Source organism: Saccopteryx bilineata, chromosome 6 (assembly GCF_036850765.1).
Source record: "Saccopteryx bilineata isolate mSacBil1 chromosome 6, mSacBil1_pri_phased_curated, whole genome shotgun sequence".
In the NCBI taxonomy this organism is placed as follows: domain Eukaryota; kingdom Metazoa; phylum Chordata; class Mammalia; order Chiroptera; family Emballonuridae; genus Saccopteryx; species Saccopteryx bilineata.
In genome coordinates, this window is record NC_089495.1 from 6308888 (window position 1) to 6328365 (window position 19478).

A 19478-nucleotide genomic window follows, 5' to 3' on the forward strand; every position below is an offset into this window, starting at 1 on the left:
ATACTTTATTATAATTTTGGAAAGAACCGTAAAACACAGCTTTAGTAAAGCATTTCATAAAAGTTACAGTCATGAGAAGTCTCCTGTCCTGCTTCCCACTGAAGTCACGCAGCACAGACAGTCCCCTCAGGACTGGTGGGGTGGCTGTACGAGGGTCCCCCTGCTGGTCCACTCCCCATTTCTCCAGACAGGCAGGGCTCACCTTCTGCCGACCCAGACAGATCTGTCTGTTCACCTTAGATTTAAGGGCTCCTCACACAAGAAGTCTACATTTCCATACAACTGATTTAAATTAAAAAAAGCAACAAAACTTTTCATATGCTACTTCTATATATAAAACTATAGTTTATAAAAAAAGAACTACCATGTGTCATATCACTTCACCTACATAATTCAAAAGTTTAGTAATTATAGAAACTTTAGACAACCACTTGACAATATTTACAAAAAAAAAAAAATTAAATAAAGGAAAAAACCCAGTTACTCCAATACAGGAAATAATGGCGACACACACAAGTTCATAAGAGAACATTTTATATACACAACAAAAGATGCACTCATTGAGGTGTTTGTCCCCAGCATGATCTGAGTCTCCACCCTCTGTCCACACAGCCCTGCAGGAAAGTGTCTGATCACCAGCAGAACCTGCTCCTGGTGACATCCCCTCTGGAGATCAACAGTCAGCTCCAGGTCACCAAACCTGGAGAACAAGTCTTTGTGTCCCAGGGTGACTCACTGGCCATCGCTCTCTTCAGAGGAAGAGGACACCTGAAGGTCCTCACAGAGGACACTCAGTGGGACCTAGGAGCAGGGTACCTCTGCCTCATCTGGGATGGACAGGCTGTGACCAGGAGGGGCTGGCTTCTCAGTGGGAGAATGGAGGGAGCTGTTATGAACCTGGAGCTCCACAGGCCCCTGTCTGACCTCATGAAGACCATGTGGAGGGGCTGGTCAGGGAATGTGGGGACTCGGTGTCACCTGGGATCCGTGGCAGGCCGGGACAGTCCTGAGGAGAGGGCCCTTACGGGGAGGAGGGCCAGGGCGCTGTCCCTGAGCAGGTGTCAGGCTGGGGATGAGGTTTCCCTGCAGGTCTAACTCCAGGGGGATGGGCTGGAGGACGGACAGTCTGGGGAAACCCCACCTCTGGTCCCTGCGAGCGCTTTGTGGGGGACAGGCAGGGGCTCAGTCTGGGCTTCTTGTGGGGTTCTGGCTGGTCTGGTTCAAGGTCTGAGCATCTCTCTTGCTGGGAGTCTGGACGGTGAGTTTGGAGTCTTGGCCCAAACCTTGTGTAGCCACATGCCGGATGTTCTGTGAGATCATGTCCGGATTCCTGGTCGGTGACCCAGTGGTGAGACTGAAGTCGGCCACACATTTTCTGTGGGTCGGGTGGACATGGACGAGCGTAGGACTGATCGGATACTGTCAGAGAATACGGCACATAGATTACACTTTAGGACCATGCACCATCAAGTACAAAATAAAATCTAAAAATGCAAAACAAACTTAAGAACTTTAAACAAGATATAGACAGTAAAGATGCCCCAGCAGTTCATGGAAAGGTAATGAGATCCTTGACCTCAGTGCTGGTCAGTATAAGGATGTTACAAAGTCCCATTGATACCTTTTCTGACATCATATAAAAACCAAGAAAACTTCTTACAAATGTCTCCTGTTAATGTCGTGTGTGCAAGACACGCCCTTTCACACCCCTTCCAAAAAATAAACACAATCATGGTGTTTGGAAGACCATTTGAGGTATTACAAGTCTGGGCAGGAGATTTGGAAGTAAGAACCCCGATGGCAAGATGCCAGTTGTCCCCCAAATGATGGCCCTTTGGAAGCATTGAGTGAGGACAGGACAACACTGCCCCTAGCCTGCTGGGAGCAGACAAGTACGTGCAAGGCAACATCAGAGACAGCCAGAGCAATGACACAGGGACACTACACTGTAGAGGCCATGTCGGTCCACACTGAAGGTTACCATCCCCTCACACGGAAACCGTTGTGGGAAGTCAGAGTGATCCCAAAGGGAAAAAGACTGGAGAAGGGGGACACTCACCCTCACATAGTCACAGGGTTCTGTCTGATCCTTGAAGGAGTGCTGAGTCATTGTGCGGGGTCTCCTGGGAAACCTCTGGACCAGAGCCTGTCTCTGCTGCTCCTCGTCCCTGCAGGACACGACAGGTGAGTGAGAGTCCCTGCATTTCTCATTCCCAATGGAGAGAAGCTTATTGTCAGCCCAGAAACTTTGCCTGTGACCCTGTCATCCAGGGACTGAGGCCCAGGTCTTTGCCAGACTGGACTTCCCTCCACTCAGACCTCTGTCTCCCCCTGGGAGTCCTCCACATTCTTCATGAAGGGATTCCGTTTGGACTTTGTTGCCTACCTACCTGCCATTGCAGACCCGCAGTGCTGCCTCCCCTACTCCCACCCCCTTCCACCCCAGAGCCCCCCAGGATAAGTATGACCACCCGAGTGTGACCCTGGAGAACAGGGCAGCTTCCCCTCTCTCCATGTACCTGGCTTTGCCCGAACATGGTGATGCAGACAGTGCAGGAATGCAGACACAGTCTTCAAGGTCCCCCCGGAGTTTGGTCCCATTCTCCCACATGCTCACCTGGAACTCTGCTCCATCTCCCTGGCAGCGCTGTTAGGGGATATTACAGCCACAGGTCCCGCGGGTCCATGGCTTGTGGTTCTCCTTCATCTGTTTGGAACCCAAGGGCTGGGGGGCCAGAGCCCCACCCCAGCGCTTCATGGGACACCTGACACTGTTTGCCTTGTGCCCAAAAGCCCAGCAGTTCTTGCACTTCACCTGTAGGGGGAGCAAGCAGTCACGTCCCAGGCTGAGTTCTATGGGGACTTGGAGGACAGACTCAGGGATGTGAGTATGGGTGATGGAGAAGGACCTAAACACGGGCTCACTGGGCCCCCGGATAGTGAAGATGTTAGGGTGGATCCTGAGACTCATGTTAGTTATGGGAGAACACAGGAAAGGCGAGTGGAGGACAAAATGTGAATACATAGGACCAAATAAAAACTTTTGGACACAAAACAGGTGGAAAGCACACTAGCTATGAAATGAGGTTGTTGTTCTGAGACGCAGGAGCATCTGCCCCGTGATCATGTCCCGAGGCAGGTGGTCCTGGGATGGGAGAAAACAGCTCAGTTATGGACGCGGAACTTGCCTTGTCCAAATGCTGAGTGTCATCCGTGCCAGCCCCGGTTCCTGACACAGCCAATTCTACTCACCCTGGGATCCTCCTCCTCGGGGCGGGGAGCCTTGTGTGCCACTGGGGCCCTCTGTTGCTTCTTCCCTCGCTGGGCTGTCAAGGGTCTGCAGGGCCCACGCTGTGGGGAAGGACCTGCCATCTCCAACTCCACCTTGAAATCTGAGTTCTGTCTTTCTCAGCTATGGAATTAGGAAATTCCTGAGGAAAGAAAAAGAGAGAGAAATAGAGAAAGAGAGAAATAAACACAACATTTAAATCACACATAGAAAACAGTTCCTCGTTGACCCTCTCTTCCACATAGGGAAGATGGGACAGCATGATGATTCAGATAAACCACTGTCTCTCCCTGGGAGACCTTATGTTTAGACCTTTGACCATGTTCCCATAATTACCGGTCCCCTGGGAAAAATTTTAAGACTAAGCAACTGGGGCTTACCTGGTGAGTTTGGATGAGTCACTTAGGAGAGTTTGATTATGTCCATCCCAACCCATCCGAGCAGGACAGAGCAAGACAGTATTTCCCGAGACTTACACCATCCTCAGTGCTGCAGGAATACTGGGCCCCCATATAGAAGTGTAAAATTAAAGTATGTTCCTTCTGGAAAATATGAATCTCCCATGGACACAGAAGAGGAAACTTCCAAATACATATTCTGTGAGAAAAATTTATTTTCTCCTCTCCTAGACAAGGAGCTTCACATATCAGGGTCTGAGCTATTTTTTGTTTTTTATCTTTCTATCCTCAGTGCCTCAAATTAACTAGTATGTAATTAATTTGGATGATTATATTTGAACCGATTCTGAACTAATCAGTCAGTCTGGCTTTACGTGCTCATACCTGGCCCACTCTGCCTCCATAAGGCCTTACCCACTGGCTCCCACCATTGAAGTGATGACTCCATTTTCTTTGGATTTATTTTTGTTGTACACTTAGCATTTGGAAGATGTCAATTTTCTCTGTGCTCAGATTTACTATGAAACTTAAGGAATCCTCACTCCTTTGCCTAAAGCCCCGTCACTCCCTAGGTTTTCATGCCCTACTCTATGAACAATATAAAGACCCAAGGAAATACCCCAAAACTAAAAAAAATAAATTAAATTAAGGAAATCTACCTGAGATCCAGCTGTGATCGTCCGGTCCGTCAGCAGATCCTCAGAACACTCACTGAGGGAACTTCTCTGCCCAGGAGATGAAGCTTCCAGGGGGACTGAGAACTGGTCACTGGGGGGCATTTCCAGTTCTTCTGACCTTTAAGTTGGTTGAATATCATATGACATGTGGAAGGTGACCATACAATTAGCATAATGCCCTTGGATGAAAGGCAGTCTTGCAGGAATGCCCTGTCCTTGGTCCTTTACAGTTCTCAGGACTTTTCATCTTAGAGGGACTCGTGTGCTTACAGTCAGGAATCTGTATCCTCTGAGTGGTCAGATGCATGTGGGGTGAGCCGTGTAGTAATGCACTGAGGATTGCATTCTGCGGCCCTGAGCCCCTTCGCACCCTGTGCAGCCATCGTGGTCGACCTCTCTCGGGCTTGTCATGTTGTCGCACTGCAGCTGTTTCTATAACTCACTAGTCTTCTCCTGTGTCATGCAGACCTCCTGGCCCCCACTGACTGCAGACCCTGTCTGCCACTGTTGTCCCGTCTCAGGGAAGCTGACCGCTCTAGGGAATTCATGGGGATGGAGCCCACAGATCTGTCTCTTTGGGAATGGCTCATTCTGCACTTTGCCTGGGGACTCATGCTGACCTCGAGTCACCCCCTGTGGACAGATGGAGTTATACAACCCTCGTGCACAGCCTTCTCCCGTGGGTGGATATGGCCTCCACTCCTGGGGGGTGGTGCCTGATTCCTCATGTCTTTCCTATTCCCTCAGCCAGGGTCGGGGTTTGAGTAAGAGACTTCATAGAGGGAAACTTGCATCACTCCATTGGGGCACTTATTTAGTCCAGGGACCTGCTGGTCCTGCAAGGAAAGTCCACAATCACCATCCCGGCTGGCTTATGCCCATTGTGGGGTCTCCTGTTTTCCTTCTGTAAGCACTGTGGAGAAAGGAGGGTACTGATTTGAAGTGTGCATGTCCTTGAACTCCCAGTGTCCTCCTGTGCATCTGTTAATTGTTCTTGCCCCCATGCTGCGCCTGTGAATGGCCCTGGATTTCGGGCCCTGCTCTTGGGGTCCATGCTCTGGAGGCAGTCGGGTGCACAGAGGGTTCCCACAGGTGCCAGGGCCAAGCCTGCCACCCTTCCCCAGAGCACCTGCCTGTGTCCCCTCCTGCATCTGCTCCGAGTGGCACCCATTCCACCTGCCTCCTCCCTAGGCGGTACATCCAGTCTCAGGAGAGCCGTGCCGTCTCGTGGTTGTCAGGCACCCAGCCTGAAACACAATCCCCCTTTCTCCTGCAAATTCTACAAAACCTCAATCACCGTGTTGGTTTCATTGTTTTAATTATTAATCGTTCCTTTGGCTCCACACGCCTTTACATGGAAGAAGTTGGAATTTTGAATGCCATCAACAATGTTGTCTCCTGAGAGTTTTCCCAATTCTGTGTGTTGACTACCAGTTATTTAATGTTGCTTTTTCTAATCAGGGGTGTCTTACAGGGTTTTTCCAGTACACGCTAACGAGGCATTTCTTATGGAAACTTTCTTTCGGCTGTGCTGTGTGTTGTCAGTAATCATCTTCTAGTTTATATTATGTACTGATGACGTGTATGGGTGTACAATTACATATTAGATATGTTAGTTTCGTACGGTCACTGTAGTGAAGCACATCTTTATCATTTACAATGTGATCACACCACTACTTGTACAGTGTTTCCATATGGGTGTTGGTTGAAGGGTAGTATTTGCATCTCTGAGGACACAATGGAAAAATCCCCCTTGTGAGATCCTTCATTTTGCTTGACTTAGCAAATACAGTTGTTAAAAAGCAAAACAAAACAAAACAAAAACCCACACAGACACATAAATCTGCTTAAGAGGTGGCTGATGGGATTAGGCATTTATCCTTCTTTTCCCACAGCCCCTGGGTAGTGGTGGGGAAGGAGGAGCTATGGTGGCACCTGGGGAGACTGGAGGCTGTAACCTCAGGAATTAGCTAAGATACAAATGTGACCTGGAATTCACTGCTTTCTCCCACAGCTCAATTTAGAGATTTTCAAACAAAAATCAGGGAGCATTGTGTGGCCCAGGTGGGCAGGGCTGCCTGTCTCCTCTCCAGCATTGCTGGTAGCGGTAGAGACATGGGCTGGAGGTCTCTGATCCTGCCCCATGACCTTGCATAAGCAGGGACACACACTCTGAGACAGCCAGCACCTGGGGATGAAGGTCACAGCTGGGTCCCCACCAAGGCTGACAGGGAGACAGGAGCGCTGGAGGGAAATGGATGAGGGAGGTGGGCTCTGTAGGAAGAGCTGGTGGAGGAAGGGCTGTGAGCACCTGGGGTCTGGGTCTCTGCCCACAGGCCCCGGGCACAGGCCTGAATGTGTGCTCAGAACCACGCAGGGACACCGGGAACCACACTCACCTTCAGCACAGGTTTTATTGTTCAAATATCAGCTAGTATTGTTATATTTACAAGATTTAATTTCTTGCAATATTCGTCTTTAATATTGCCTGGTCACTTTACTTTCATACAATTTATGCCACAAAATTATAATTAGGTAATTTCTGAAAGTCTCCATTCTTTGCAGAGTTTTATGCTAAAGGATTCATTTACTAATTTTCACATGCACACTCGTATTTTCTGATAGAAGATGAAACTGAAATTGTCTCTGCTTTGATTCTTAGATGGCTGTCTCCTCAGGTGTGGACTCTTCAGGTTGACTAAGCAGTTTGATTCTTAAGTATTTGCCTTCCTGACACTGAGCGTGTTTGTACAGTGTGAGCCCTCACAGACAGCACAGCCTTGTTTAGGAGCAAAGTGTTTCTGCTGATTTTACACTGAATGACCCCAATGGGAGGGATCGTTTGTGAGAAGTCCTTGGTTTTCCTCCAGCCATGTCTCCATCTGACCCCGTGTTACTGTTAGTTCTCTGAGATTCTGGTGGATGTGAAGCCTGGTACTGGGCTGAATGTTTTTTTAAGGGTGATCACGGACTTAGGGTTTCCCATATATGATGTTTGTTCATATTACGAATATATTATAAATGAAGCATTATAGGTTATCTTCTCTGCAACTATTTTTCAACTGCCTTCCCGGTCTGCAGTTGCTGCTGTCACCATCTATATGAGAACACGTACAGTGAGTCTGTGTGACAGCAGAACAGGAGTGAAGGCTGTGGCATTTGGGTACCGTCCCTACGGCTGCACTCATATATAAATGCTTTCTGGACTGTGTTGTATGACGACAAACAGATCTGTCACGTTGCTTGCAGAGTGTTTATTCAGTGTGTGTGTCTGCTGGTGCTTTCTAATGCTAAAGCTGTGATTGATGTTTCTTCCACAGTCTTGTCCTCTGTAGCGCCATGTCCTTCAGGGTCAGAATGTCTCTGAAGGCTTTCATGATTTCCTTTCTAGTGTTGCGTTCCCTCGTGCTGTCTAAGGGAAGAACGATGTGTGAAGTCTCTCCCACACAGCCGACAGGAATATGGCCGCTCTCCAGTGTGGATCCTCTCGTGCTGTCTAAGGTTACATTGTAGAGTAAAGGTGTTCCCACACTGCTGACATTCATATGGTTTCTCTCTTGTGTGTGTTCTGTTATGCCGCCTAAGTTTACTACTTTGATTGAAAGCCTTCCCACACACGAGACATACGTGTGGTTTCACTCCCAAGTGGATTCTCTTGTGCTGGGTAAGGCCACAGCTCTGACTGAAGGCTTTCCCACACTGGTGGCATTCGTAATGTTTCTCCCCAGTGTGGATCATCTGGTGTTTTTTAAGATATGATCTTTGATTGAAAGCTTTCTTACATATGTGACATTCATATGGCTTTTCTCCCGTGTGAGTTCTCTCATGTCGTCTAAGGTAAGAACTTTGACTGAAGGCTTTCCCACACTGCTGGCACTTATACGGCTTCTCTTTGGTGTGCATTCGATTGTGGTTTCTAAGGTCGCAGCTTTGCACGAAGGCGCTCCCACAAAGGTGGCATTGAAATGGCTTCTCTCCAGTGTGAATCATCCTGTGTCGCCGAAGTTTAAAGAAGTTGCTAAAGACTTTCCCACATACATGACATGCATTTGATTTATCTCTGGTGTGAGTCTGATTGTGTGTACTGAGGGAGGACTCTTCACTAGGTGACCTTCCACACTGCTGGTTGACCTCAGGTTTCTTTCCCACGTGAGCTAAGAAACATTGTGTCAGGGCACATTGATGAGTATTTTCATCACTCAGTTCAGTGCATTCGATAAGACCCTCTGGAGGGTGAGATCTCTGCTTTGTGGAAAGAGATGAAAAAGTGTTAATTGTTTGTCTATATACATCCACATATTCATTTCTTTACGAAGAAATCCTAGATTACCAGACACTCAGTCTGTGCTGGAAATATTTCCAAAATTAGTTGTACACACATTTGCTACTCTCTTGCGGGCACAAATATTGTCCCTTCTGTAGCATCCCACCCACAGAGTATCAGATACATTTGGAAGACTTTAATATGTTTCAATGACTAATAATGAGAAAATTTTATGACATAACCTTTTTTATATCTGAAGATATTATCTTGGCTTATGTTAATTTCTTCACTAATTTCACGCTATCCGAAATGTTTTCTTGGAAAGAGCTAAATTTCAGTATAATTATACTGTTACATTCAGGTGTTTTGCTCATATAAGTGCACATGGTTAAGTGTTACACCTGTGAAACTTACCAAAGGCATCATGGGAAATATTCTCTGTTTGCATATCTGTTGCATGAGTATCATCTCTTGTTTTCTAAGGAGATTTCTTGTGCCTAAAATGTTCAAAAAGCAATAAATTGTCCCAACAGCATTAGGAAAATAGAAATATAGAATTGCACCGTGATTAATACGAATGTTTCAGAACCTGGCATCTTCTTTTAGGGATAACATGAAATGAAATATTTTAGGTAGCAGAAACTGTTCAAAAGTCACCGTGAGTTAAAAAAAATCAGAATTGAATTATGAAAAATGGAGAGTGGTCAGGAGATGCTTGGTCACCATATGGCAGTAAAACCTTGAAAATTGTGCATTTGGAGATCTATGCTCATAAAATTGCACTATCATCAAGTCCTGCACAGAAGAAGAAAAAAGAACACTGGAGCAGCGAAATGGAATGCAGTTGTGTCAAGATGACATTCTAGTGTGGTGAGGAAAATAGAATGTAAAGAAACATCTTCCTTCACAGCAGTTATGAGGGTGGTGAGAGAATCAGGGCAGTGACCAGAGTGGGACAGTGGCGGCTGTCCTGTGTACCTGTCACCCTGTGTCCATGGAACTGTCCACACATACACACAGACACACACGTGTTCACAGACTGACCCACAGAGACCAGGTGACCGACGCTCTCCAGCATCACATCTCTGTATAGCTTCCTCTGGGATGCGTCCAGCAGGGCCCACTCTTCCTGGGTGAAGTCTACAGCTATATCCTTGAAGGTCACTGACTCCTAAAACATCATGGACATTCCAGGTTAAACAGAGCAGGTCCTGCCCGTGTGCAAGAGCAGGGGGAGGTGCCAGCCCTGAGGAGATGAGGTGGGATGGGTGCATGCCAGGATCAATCTGTGCTCCGGGTTCTGATGAGAATTGTAATGGTGTAATGTTAGGAAGGCGCTTTGTTATTGGTGAGCTCCTGACCCAGGATAAATATCTCAGAGTTCTGGGCAAACTTAATTGGAGTTCAGATGCCTGAACAGTCCCTGGTTGCACTTAGAGGACATCCAAGCCCATAGGAAAAACTGGTCCATTTAATGGCTGTAACAGTGCCATTTCAGTAGAAAGAGGCATTCCCTACTCACCAGTGTCTCCATGGCCGATATCTCAGTTACCAGGTGTGTTTATCTTGGTTTTCCCTCACAGATGGTCAAAGCACAAAGCAGGCAAATCTGAGGACAGAAAAAGAAGCCATGAGACTCCAGTCTGGTGCACAGTGCCCCGTCTCACCAGTCACAAAGCCTCAGTGTTCACCTGGGTGGTTTCCTCTCTCCCACCTTAACAAAGGAAAACCAGTGTTGCACTCTAAGAATATCAGGCAGAGGTCTCTGCCCTTTAAGGTCAATTGTAATAGGGCTGTAGCTGTGGTTGCTATAAAAATATCAAAATACATATATCTTAAAAATAACAACCTGGTAAATGTTAAGTTTTCTGTGTTAACAAGTCTATGGAATCTGTAATTATTCAATTTCCTTCCAGATTCCAAAGCATAGAGATGCCTGACTCACATGTAGACTTAGTTTCCACCTGCAGGGAAACACTGTGGGACTTCTCTGGTGTCATTTCTTTGCCTTCTGCACCAGCAGGGGTTTCCACCCTCCATGGAGTCCTCTGGATCCTCATTCCCTTCCTGCTCAAGCCCCTGACGGATTTGGATACCAAGCAACTAAGAACCTTTTTATGGTGGAGTCCATCAACTCAACAATTAGTCCATTTGGAGGGATCAATGGCCCCCATCCTGCCAGTGAAAACCTTAAATTCTCCGGCATCAGAAGGTAGTGGGAGAACGTATAAGAGTCACAGAGGTGCTGTCATGAACTGCCTCCGTCCTCTGGTCAAGGGTGCCCAGAGAATGCAGAGTGGCTGAGCTGTGTGAGGAATCTAGTTGGCCCATCTGGTAATTTGTCAGGTGGGAGCTGACCAATTACCCTCCAATCCAGTCTATATTTACCTTCATTAGCTGCAACAACCATTTTTTATTTTATATACACACATGCATGTGTATATATGTACATGCTGATATATGTATATACACTTCTATGTGAGTGAAAAATGTATAAACTATTATTTCTCCCCTAACATCTCAATAATAATTAAGTATATTTTGTAAAGGAATAATCAACATGCATCATGAACAAAGAATAACACTGGAGTATAATTTTTATCATTTTCTGTTGCATGAAGTTTTAGAACTTTTTCTGCACCGCTGATTCCAAATCTGAAATGTTTTTTGGTGCATGCTCTAGTCTTTATGCATTTTAATTTATTTTTGTTACAGTTAATGGCATGCATTGGTTTTTTTAAATTGGAGTTAAAGAGCAACACTCTTGGATTGAACATAACCACAAGGCAATTAATGTTTTACAAACATCACTTTTATATAATTGTAGTTGCTTTTAAATGTAAAAAATTATTATCTGATAAAAACAGCCTCTTATTTTGTTTTAAGTTTGAATCATGGCTTCTTCGAGTAGGCGTAAATGTAAGAATAGTCCTCACACCTTCTGTTATATATGTGGCTGTTACACACTTCAACATCAAAGGCGCAATATTTCATCATTTATGACACATGCAGATATTGCCTATTTTCACATTCCCTTTGGCGATCAAGACAAGAATTGAGCTCCTCATAATGTGTGTCATAATTGTGAGGAAATGCTTCATGACTGGACAAAACGAAAATTAAAGGAATGCCTTTTGGTATTCCCATGGTTTGGCGTAAACCTAAGGACCACAGCAGTGACTGTTATTTCTGTCTGATCCATACAAAGGGCATCGACAAGAAAAAATGGCATATGATCACATATCCTAATATTCCTTCAGCAATACGACCTATCCCACACTCTGAGACACTCCGGTTACAGTTTTCAATGGTTTTATTTCTTCTAAGGACAAAGAAAGTGAACATGGTGATCAAGTGTATTTTCATAAGATGCATGAGGAAATGGTTGTAGAATCTGAAGGGTCTTCTTCTGATGCCAAGCAGTCATTAACCCCTCAGCAGTTTAGCCATCCCGAATTGAATGACTTAGTAAGAGATTTGGGCCTATCCAAGAAAGCATCTGAGTTATTAGCCTCCAGGCTTCAAGAAAAGAATGTACTACACTGGTTAGCTAAAGTATCCCATTGCAGGAAGTGTGAACAAATTTTTGTGGACTTTTTCCAAAGACAAACACTTTGTTTACTGTCATGATATCAGTAGTCTTCTCAGCCAGCTAGGTGTTACCACTTACAGTCCAATAGAATGGCGGCTATTTCTTGACAGCTCTAAATAGAGTCTGAAATGTGTTCTCCTCCACAGTGACAATGTTTATGCAGTGGTTCCAATTGTAATCATCTGCTAGAAGATTATAATGACATAAAAATTGTCCTCGACTTACTAAAGTATGAGAAGCATAACTGGACTATTTGTGTGGATCTTAAAATGGTAAATTTTTTGCTAGGACAATGGAGAGGTTTCACGAAGTATCCTTGCTTTCTGTGTTTGTGGGACAGCTGAGCTCAGGAGAAACACTGGACACAGAAGGAGTGGCCAAAACGTGAAGCTCTGGAAGTAGGGATACAACATATTGTGAATGAACCTGTGGTTAATCGAGACAGAATCAGTTTTCCCCCACTTCACATCAAACTTGGCTTAACAAAGCGGTTTGTTCAGGCTTTGAATAGAGAAAGTGAATGCTTTCAACATATTATTTCTGCTTTTCCTGCCTTGTCTTACTAGAAGATAAAAGAAGGCATATTCAATGGACCTCAGATTCAAACCCTCATGTGTGACAAAGAATTTTCCAGGAAGATGAGTAAGGAGGAGAAAGCAGCACGGCAGTCTTTTGTGGCAGTTACAAAGAGCTTCCTTGGCAACAAAAAAGCAGAAGACTATGAACTTCTGATTCAAAGGATGCTGTTGGCTCTCCGCGACACTGGATGTACCATGAGCGCTAAGATTCACTTCCTGAACAGTCACCTTGATAAGTTTCCCAAAAATCTTCGAACTGTTAGTGATGAGCAGACTACTGCTGGAGCATCAAACGAGATTGTCCTTAACAAGTATACAAACACAAGAGCTACAAATGCAATTTTTTGCCTGAATAGAATTTAAATAAGTTTTGCACAAATTTTATGATTAAAATAAGTGTTTTAATATGTTCTATTTCGAAATTGTAAACAAATTCTGATGTAATCATATCTTTTAGTTTATTATTGTATTTACTGCATTATATAAATTATTATATTTTCAAAAAGGTGATGCCCAGGAAGACATTCTACTTCATTATGTTAATTTAAATGTTGATAATTTTACAACAAGATGTAAACATAAAATATCAGTTGCAAAAACCCTGTAGCTTATAGAGAAAAACTAATGTCAGATTTGAGATCAGCACATTCGAGTTAGGTAAGAACAAGTGTTTTTGTGGATGCAACAAAAAATTTTCTTCCCCAGTGTAATTAATTCACTCATTTATACCTGAGACACAGGAAAAGAGTTAAATTTCTATTAAGTGTAACTGTGTACTTACAAATTTACATATATAGTGGTATGTTGAGATATGAACAGACCAAGAAGCGAATTTATTTTTTAAGATCTGAGCTGCGACTTGGTCCATATGTTTATTTGAGATTCATGCGAAATTCTGAGATGCGAGGCGTGATTCAGGAAGCTGTCGCTAGTTGGTGTGTTGGCGCATGGGTCCAGTATCAGCAGATTGGCAGTATCAGCAGATTTGACTGACTTACAAGCTCAGTTACGGAACAAATTAAATTCGTATCTCAAGGTACCACTGTATTTGTTTATTTAATTTTCACAACAGCTATGTTAATTATAGTTTATCAGTTAACAAATGACATAAACAGAGGTTCCAAAAATTTTAGTAATGTGACAAAGTTATACAATTAGAAAAAGGGCAGCTGACATTTTGTTTTTTCTCTCTTGTGTCCTGTGCTAAGATTCCTTTAGAAATTTCTAGGGAAACACCGAACTGCTAAGTTTTACCTGGAATAGCACTCTAACATAAATATTCAGAAGAAACACCCTGTTATTACAATGTCTTTTCTTCCCTTGCATTTTCACAAAATTACTCCTTATATATACGTTCTGTTCCACATGGGACCCTCCAGTGTGGGGACTCCACTACTCAAGCATCAAAATCCATCTTCATTTCACTGTCCCATGTAAGACACGCTTCCTCCCTTCTACACACAGGACTGAGCCCACGGCTGAGATATTCACTCCTGTCCTGACTCACAGTCCCTGCTCCAAGGGGCTTTCAGGGATGTCTGAGCTCAAGGTACAGGCAGAGTGGCATTGTTCTGAGACCTTCCCTTAGCATGTAGATGGTCATCTTACCCTGTTTCTTCACATGACCTTCTCCCTATATGTCTGCCCTCTGATTTCCTCTTCTTAATTGGGTGAAGGTCAAATTGGATTAGGGCCCTCCTTAAATACTTTTATTGAAGTTACTTACTCCTTTAATGACTTTATCTCAAGATAAAGCTGCATGCTAAGGTACTGGAGGTAAGGACTACTGCAAATGAATTCAGAGGCCACGCAATTCAGCCCATAACACAGAAGCCTCTTACAACTGAGTGATTCTCAAACGGGAAGGCTAGGACATATCACAGAGTGCAAGAAAACCAAACAAATGTACCTCAGACTAATACTGCAAAAAGAAAAATATATCATCTCAGCCTTGATTACACACCACAGCTCAATATTTGTGACTGTCCATGCTCAGTGTAACCAAAGCAATTCCAGAATGTGGGAATAAGGCTAGGTTCACCAGTATTCTAGAACCTTCTGTATGAAAGCACCATGACCTGACATAGGAGCTCACTTTTAAAGTGTGCAGCGGATGCTTCATACAAGTGATTTGTGCACCAGGATGGAGGAAAATATTACTATTAAAAAATGATATGCAACACTCATGAAAATGTAGATTAAACCAGAAAATATGATCACCATAGAAGACATCATCAGTCTACTGCATATTAATGGGTAAAACTGTCTTTGAAATAATGTTTCCACAAATTTTTACATCATTATTAAAGCTTAGCATTTAAATGCAGTTACTTTATGCATGAGCCAAATAGGACAAAATGAAGCAATAACCAAAGGAAAGTATTTGCCTTAAATGTGTGCTCATTTTTAACTGATTAAAGTAAATATAAGCACCTATCTCAAGACATTTGAGACATACATGAAGAATATCACTTGATGAAACATATACAAGGAAATTAATTCAGAGAAGTGGGACATGAAGCATTTAAAATCATAAAAAAATCAAAACATCAGATATCGATCAAGGCACCAATAGAACTTTCCAGGAAGAAGGAAATGCTTTGTCTGCATTGAGAAATCTGGTCACTGACCACGTCAAATTATCAGAGCACAGATCTGGAGTTCAGCTATTTTACTTCATAAATTTAAATTTGGTAGTCCCATGTAACTGGCATTATGGTGTTGGACAGCACAGACCTACCATCTTAAAGTAAGCAGTTAAAATTGCTAATAGATTCAAGACAAAAATGGGAAAAAAAACTGCAATACTCAATGTTGGGCAGATAAAATATATTATGCTTACTTTGTTAAAAATGGCACTGCCCATGTGGAAGCCTGTCGCCCAGGTGATATTAATGTGTTTTGGGGGTAGGCTGTGGGCAGGCAGGATCCTTGTAGCCTGGGGCTTGGTTTTAGGACTAAACCTTTCCCACACTTTTTGATGTGGGGTGGTGCAATCCTATCATACCTCAGATAAGTGACTTTGTATCAGAGACTTCCCTATTTTGTATATTGGATTAAAGGTTTTGAATCTACATTATAAAATGGGGGCAGACCAAGAGCTTGCTCTCTCTGTTCCTGGGATTAGCATTACAGAGCAGAGAGCAGAGAAAAGCCACGTGGAGGAGGCCAGGAGAAGCAGCCAAGATGGCAGAATGCTGAAGGAAAAGCCAGTTTGTGCAGTTTGTGCAGGGAGAAGGAAGGAGATGGGGAACAGAGGTTAATAAGTCTGGTGAGCTAGAAACCTTTGATTCTAGGAAACTCGGATAAGTCGGTAGTTTTGTGAGCACTGAATGAGTGGGTTTACAGTCCAGTGTGTTTTTACTTGCCCGCCGGATGGAAGCAAGGATTAAAGATGATGGCCAACCAGTTCTTGGCTCCGTTGTTTCATCACTGACTGTCCGAATCTAATGCAAATCTGCATGTTAATGGCCATGATGGTGGCTCCTGGCTTTACACTCAAATATCAGAAGGGAAAGGGGTGGAATAAATGCTTACACAATAAACTTTACAGATCAGGAGAAGCTTTGATGTGACTTCGTTAACTGAAAAGGAATGAGGCCACCTCACATGTTAGTGTCTGGGGAACTCAGTAGGAACCAACCCTGCAGGACACGGTGAAGGCAGATGGACGCTGAGGTCAGTTCCACAGAGCAGCCGGTTTCTCTCCATCCAGTGACCCCAACCCTTTAGTTCCTTCTCCTAGGAGCAAATGCCTATGTCCCAAGTCTGAGGCCCTTTTAACCTGGAAGACAGTAAATCTACTCAGGCTTACACTCTACGGACACACCCTGGCTGCATAGACACTGATTAACATAAGGAGGGCTTCAGTCTGTGGGTCACACCCTGTTCCATTTGATTGGATTTCCCAGATTAACCTCCAGCAAGCAGGGGGTTGGAGTGCAAAGATGCAAGGAGGTGGAGGGATGCTAGAAAGAGCCTTCCATTCCTGTATCCACCCCCAGGTCTTCCTGACTGTGCTCTGTGTACAGAAAATGTTCCATGTCTTAGAAATAGAGCCAGGCATCAGATACAATGGGATTCTGTGGACACAGTGCTGGAATTTTCTATAGGAAATGCAGACATCAAGCTAAAATGAAAGATGAAGAAATCTGAAATAATGAAACATGCCAATAATGATGTGACACAAAAAATATATTACTGTCATGGAGAATTTGAGTGTTAGAGTACTGGCCACGTAGGATTTTAAAACACATGTTAAAACTTTATTAACTAGCAAAAAAGTGAGAAGATGGTTTTGCACTTTATTTTTTGGTTAGTGCGCAAATAAAAATGTTAATATGTAGAACTATAAGGCCAATAATTTTACTTCTATGTCATTCACAGTTAATTTATACATTTGAAAAACCTTCTTATGGTTGTGAAGGTAGGCTCTTCTGGCTTAAAATCCCTGCTTCTCAAGAGGAAGTCAAGAACCCAGGGACATAGTAAGTATTCCATTGTATCTGAGGACACACTTCACAAACTCCCTGGCAATCCTTCTAGGTCAGGCTGGTCAGGGTCAACCCCTCTCTCATGCCCATTAGTACCCATTCCAAAGACTCATCTCTCTGTCACTTTCACCAGCTGGATTATAGAAACAGGTCATTTTGAACGCTGAAGCATTCACACACTGGATTTCACGAATGTCTGCACCGTGTTCCCTGTGCCATCTCTCTCATAACAAGACAGGAGTTGCCTTTTATCTCAGGTAGGTAGTTGAGTTTGGTTCCTAGGTCCTCCTGCCATATCAGGAAGTTTATGACATTGCCCCAGACCAGCGTGGCTCCTAATTATGGGTTTTGAGTAAGAACAGTGTGGAATTAAGAAAACAGACTTATTAAGAAAAAAGGATGGGGCCTGCCCTGTGGTGGCGCAGTGGATAAAGCATTGACCTGGAATGCTGAGGTTGCCGGTTCAACACCCTGGGCTTGCCCAATCAAGGCGCATATGAGAGTTGAAGCTTCCTGCTCCCCCCTCCCTTTTCTCTCTCTCTCTCTCCTCTAAAATGAATAAATAAATAAAAATAATTAAAAAAAAGAAAAAAGGATGGGATTGGGAGGACTCTTCAATGCTGATGGCAATATATGAGTGTCCCATAGCCCCAGTTCGCTTTATTATATAGCCATATGCAAATCAAGGAAGTCCTTAATACAAAGTTACACATCTGAGGCTAAAACAGGAACTCTCCCAAGGCATGAACACACATCCCCCCACCATGCATAAGTGAAATCAACCAACATCTAAACAAACAAAGAGTAAGAGGAAGGGCATGTAAATTGCTTTCAGCAACTTAAGGAAGCAAGTGAAGTGGGTGCAAATATTCAGCATCACAGCCAATATGGAGGTGAAGGGGGGAGAACTTAGCCTTTTGCTAAGCCTCGAATTTTCAAAGGCTTTTTGCCATTTGCAGTCTACAACATGTCCCCCTTTTCTTTTTAATTTGTGTGCTGAGATTTGCACTCCTGATTTCCCAGTTTCCGAGATTCTAATTTGGAGGCAGACTGAAAAAATACAGAACAAACACAAAATTAGTATAGCCAATGCTAACAGATACCCAAAGAAATATTCTAATACATTACACTGACTAAAGACTTCAAGCAAATTCTTAGCCAATATAACAGGATTTATAAAAGAGTCTTTGCTGTTTTGAATGTCCTTAACATGTTCACCAAGTCCACGCTGACACATCATCATTCCCTACAAATGCAACCCAACTCCAGTTCAGTCCATTTAGAGTTGTCACAAGGAGCAGGAGTCCAGTCCAGGAAATGTCTGCACAGTACTGGAATTGTTGTCACATTTCTATACTTTGTAGTTAGTGTCCATGTCCCAACGACCACTGCTTCTAGCTGGAAATGCTTCAGGTAGACTTGAAAAGCCATCTACAGCATGTGTCAAGATGGAGCTTCGTTCTCTTTAAAACTGGAGAGATGAACCCAGGGGGCCGTTCCCTGGCTGCTTTACAGCCATGGGGCGGTGAGGAGAACCTTGGGATTCACTAAGCTGGGTGGCAAAGGTAAATTCGTAACATAAGTTGGCAAAAAGGATAAAGAGCTCTAAATTAGGAGTAGGTCCCAACCTAAAATATGCATGGGGCATTAAGGCAGGAGGAATAAAGGAAACACTATATATTAAAGCAGCAGAAAATAGGACATCAACACCCATAACAGAGATCTTTGAGAAACGAGTAAAAACCTGAATATTCAGGCAAGACATTGTTGGTGGCCCTTGTGTCCATAAGAAATGAGATCAGTTTACCTGCTCCTTGGAAGAAATACCCTAGGCTTGTCCATGTGAGATGAGGCCAACAACCTTAAGCACCTTTAGCCTTCAGTGGCAAGTCCCAGCATGCTGGGCAAAGTCAGGTCACATGTGGCTGGAGCAGGGCTGGAAGAGACTGAACCATCCCTTTAGAGGAGCGAGGGGCAGCTTACTTTCCAGTACCCCTTCTTCCCACAGCAAAGGCATGTAAGCCTGGCAGGCTTTGGCTTAATGACCTTCCTTTCCAATATTGAAGCAGGGGCCAGATGGAGTCCTATGAGGCCCCTTTAAGGTGCTGGAGCCTTTAGGGGCATATACCAAGAGCTGGTATTTCACCTGATCTTTTTTTTTTTTTTTTATTAAGTAATTTTATTTTT

At 43.9% G+C, this 19478-nt stretch overlaps 2 protein-coding genes across 2 annotated transcripts in view; both read right to left on the bottom strand.

Moving 5' to 3' along the window:
• Window positions 1-805: 805 nt before the first annotated feature.
• LOC136309103 (protein FAM90A27P-like) lies at window positions 806-4664 on the bottom strand. Its single transcript, XM_066237178.1, has 5 exons — window positions 4347-4664; window positions 3253-3431; window positions 2618-2815; window positions 2060-2168; window positions 806-1419 (listed from the first exon to the last, which is right to left on the bottom strand). Exons 3-5 carry the CDS (start codon window positions 2632-2634, stop codon window positions 1183-1185), a joined length of 363 nt encoding a protein of 120 aa, XP_066093275.1. The 5' UTR covers window positions 2635-2815; window positions 3253-3431; window positions 4347-4664; the 3' UTR covers window positions 806-1182.
• A 398-nt stretch (window positions 4665-5062) lies between these two features.
• LOC136309099 (zinc finger protein 596-like) overlaps window positions 5063-19478 on the bottom strand; it is a 32838-nt gene continuing 18422 nt past the window's right edge. The window contains exons 3-6 of the mRNA XM_066237160.1: window positions 10151-10237; window positions 9673-9799; window positions 9043-9125; window positions 5063-8609 (exon numbers count right to left, since the gene is read on the bottom strand). Of these exons, the coding sequence (XP_066093257.1) occupies window positions 7752-8609; window positions 9043-9125; window positions 9673-9799; window positions 10151-10162 (1080 nt within the window). The 5' untranslated portion in view covers window positions 10163-10237 and the 3' untranslated portion in view covers window positions 5063-7751. The remainder of the gene's footprint in view (window positions 8610-9042; window positions 9126-9672; window positions 9800-10150; window positions 10238-19478) is intronic.

Bases quoted from the DNA above. Each gene is read 5' to 3' on its own strand.
- LOC136309103 (XM_066237178.1), bottom strand. The intron at 1,420-2,059 runs GTGAGTGTCCCC...ATTCTCTGACAG, and splicing joins AACCCTGTGACTATGTGAGG to TATCCGATCAGTCCTACGCT.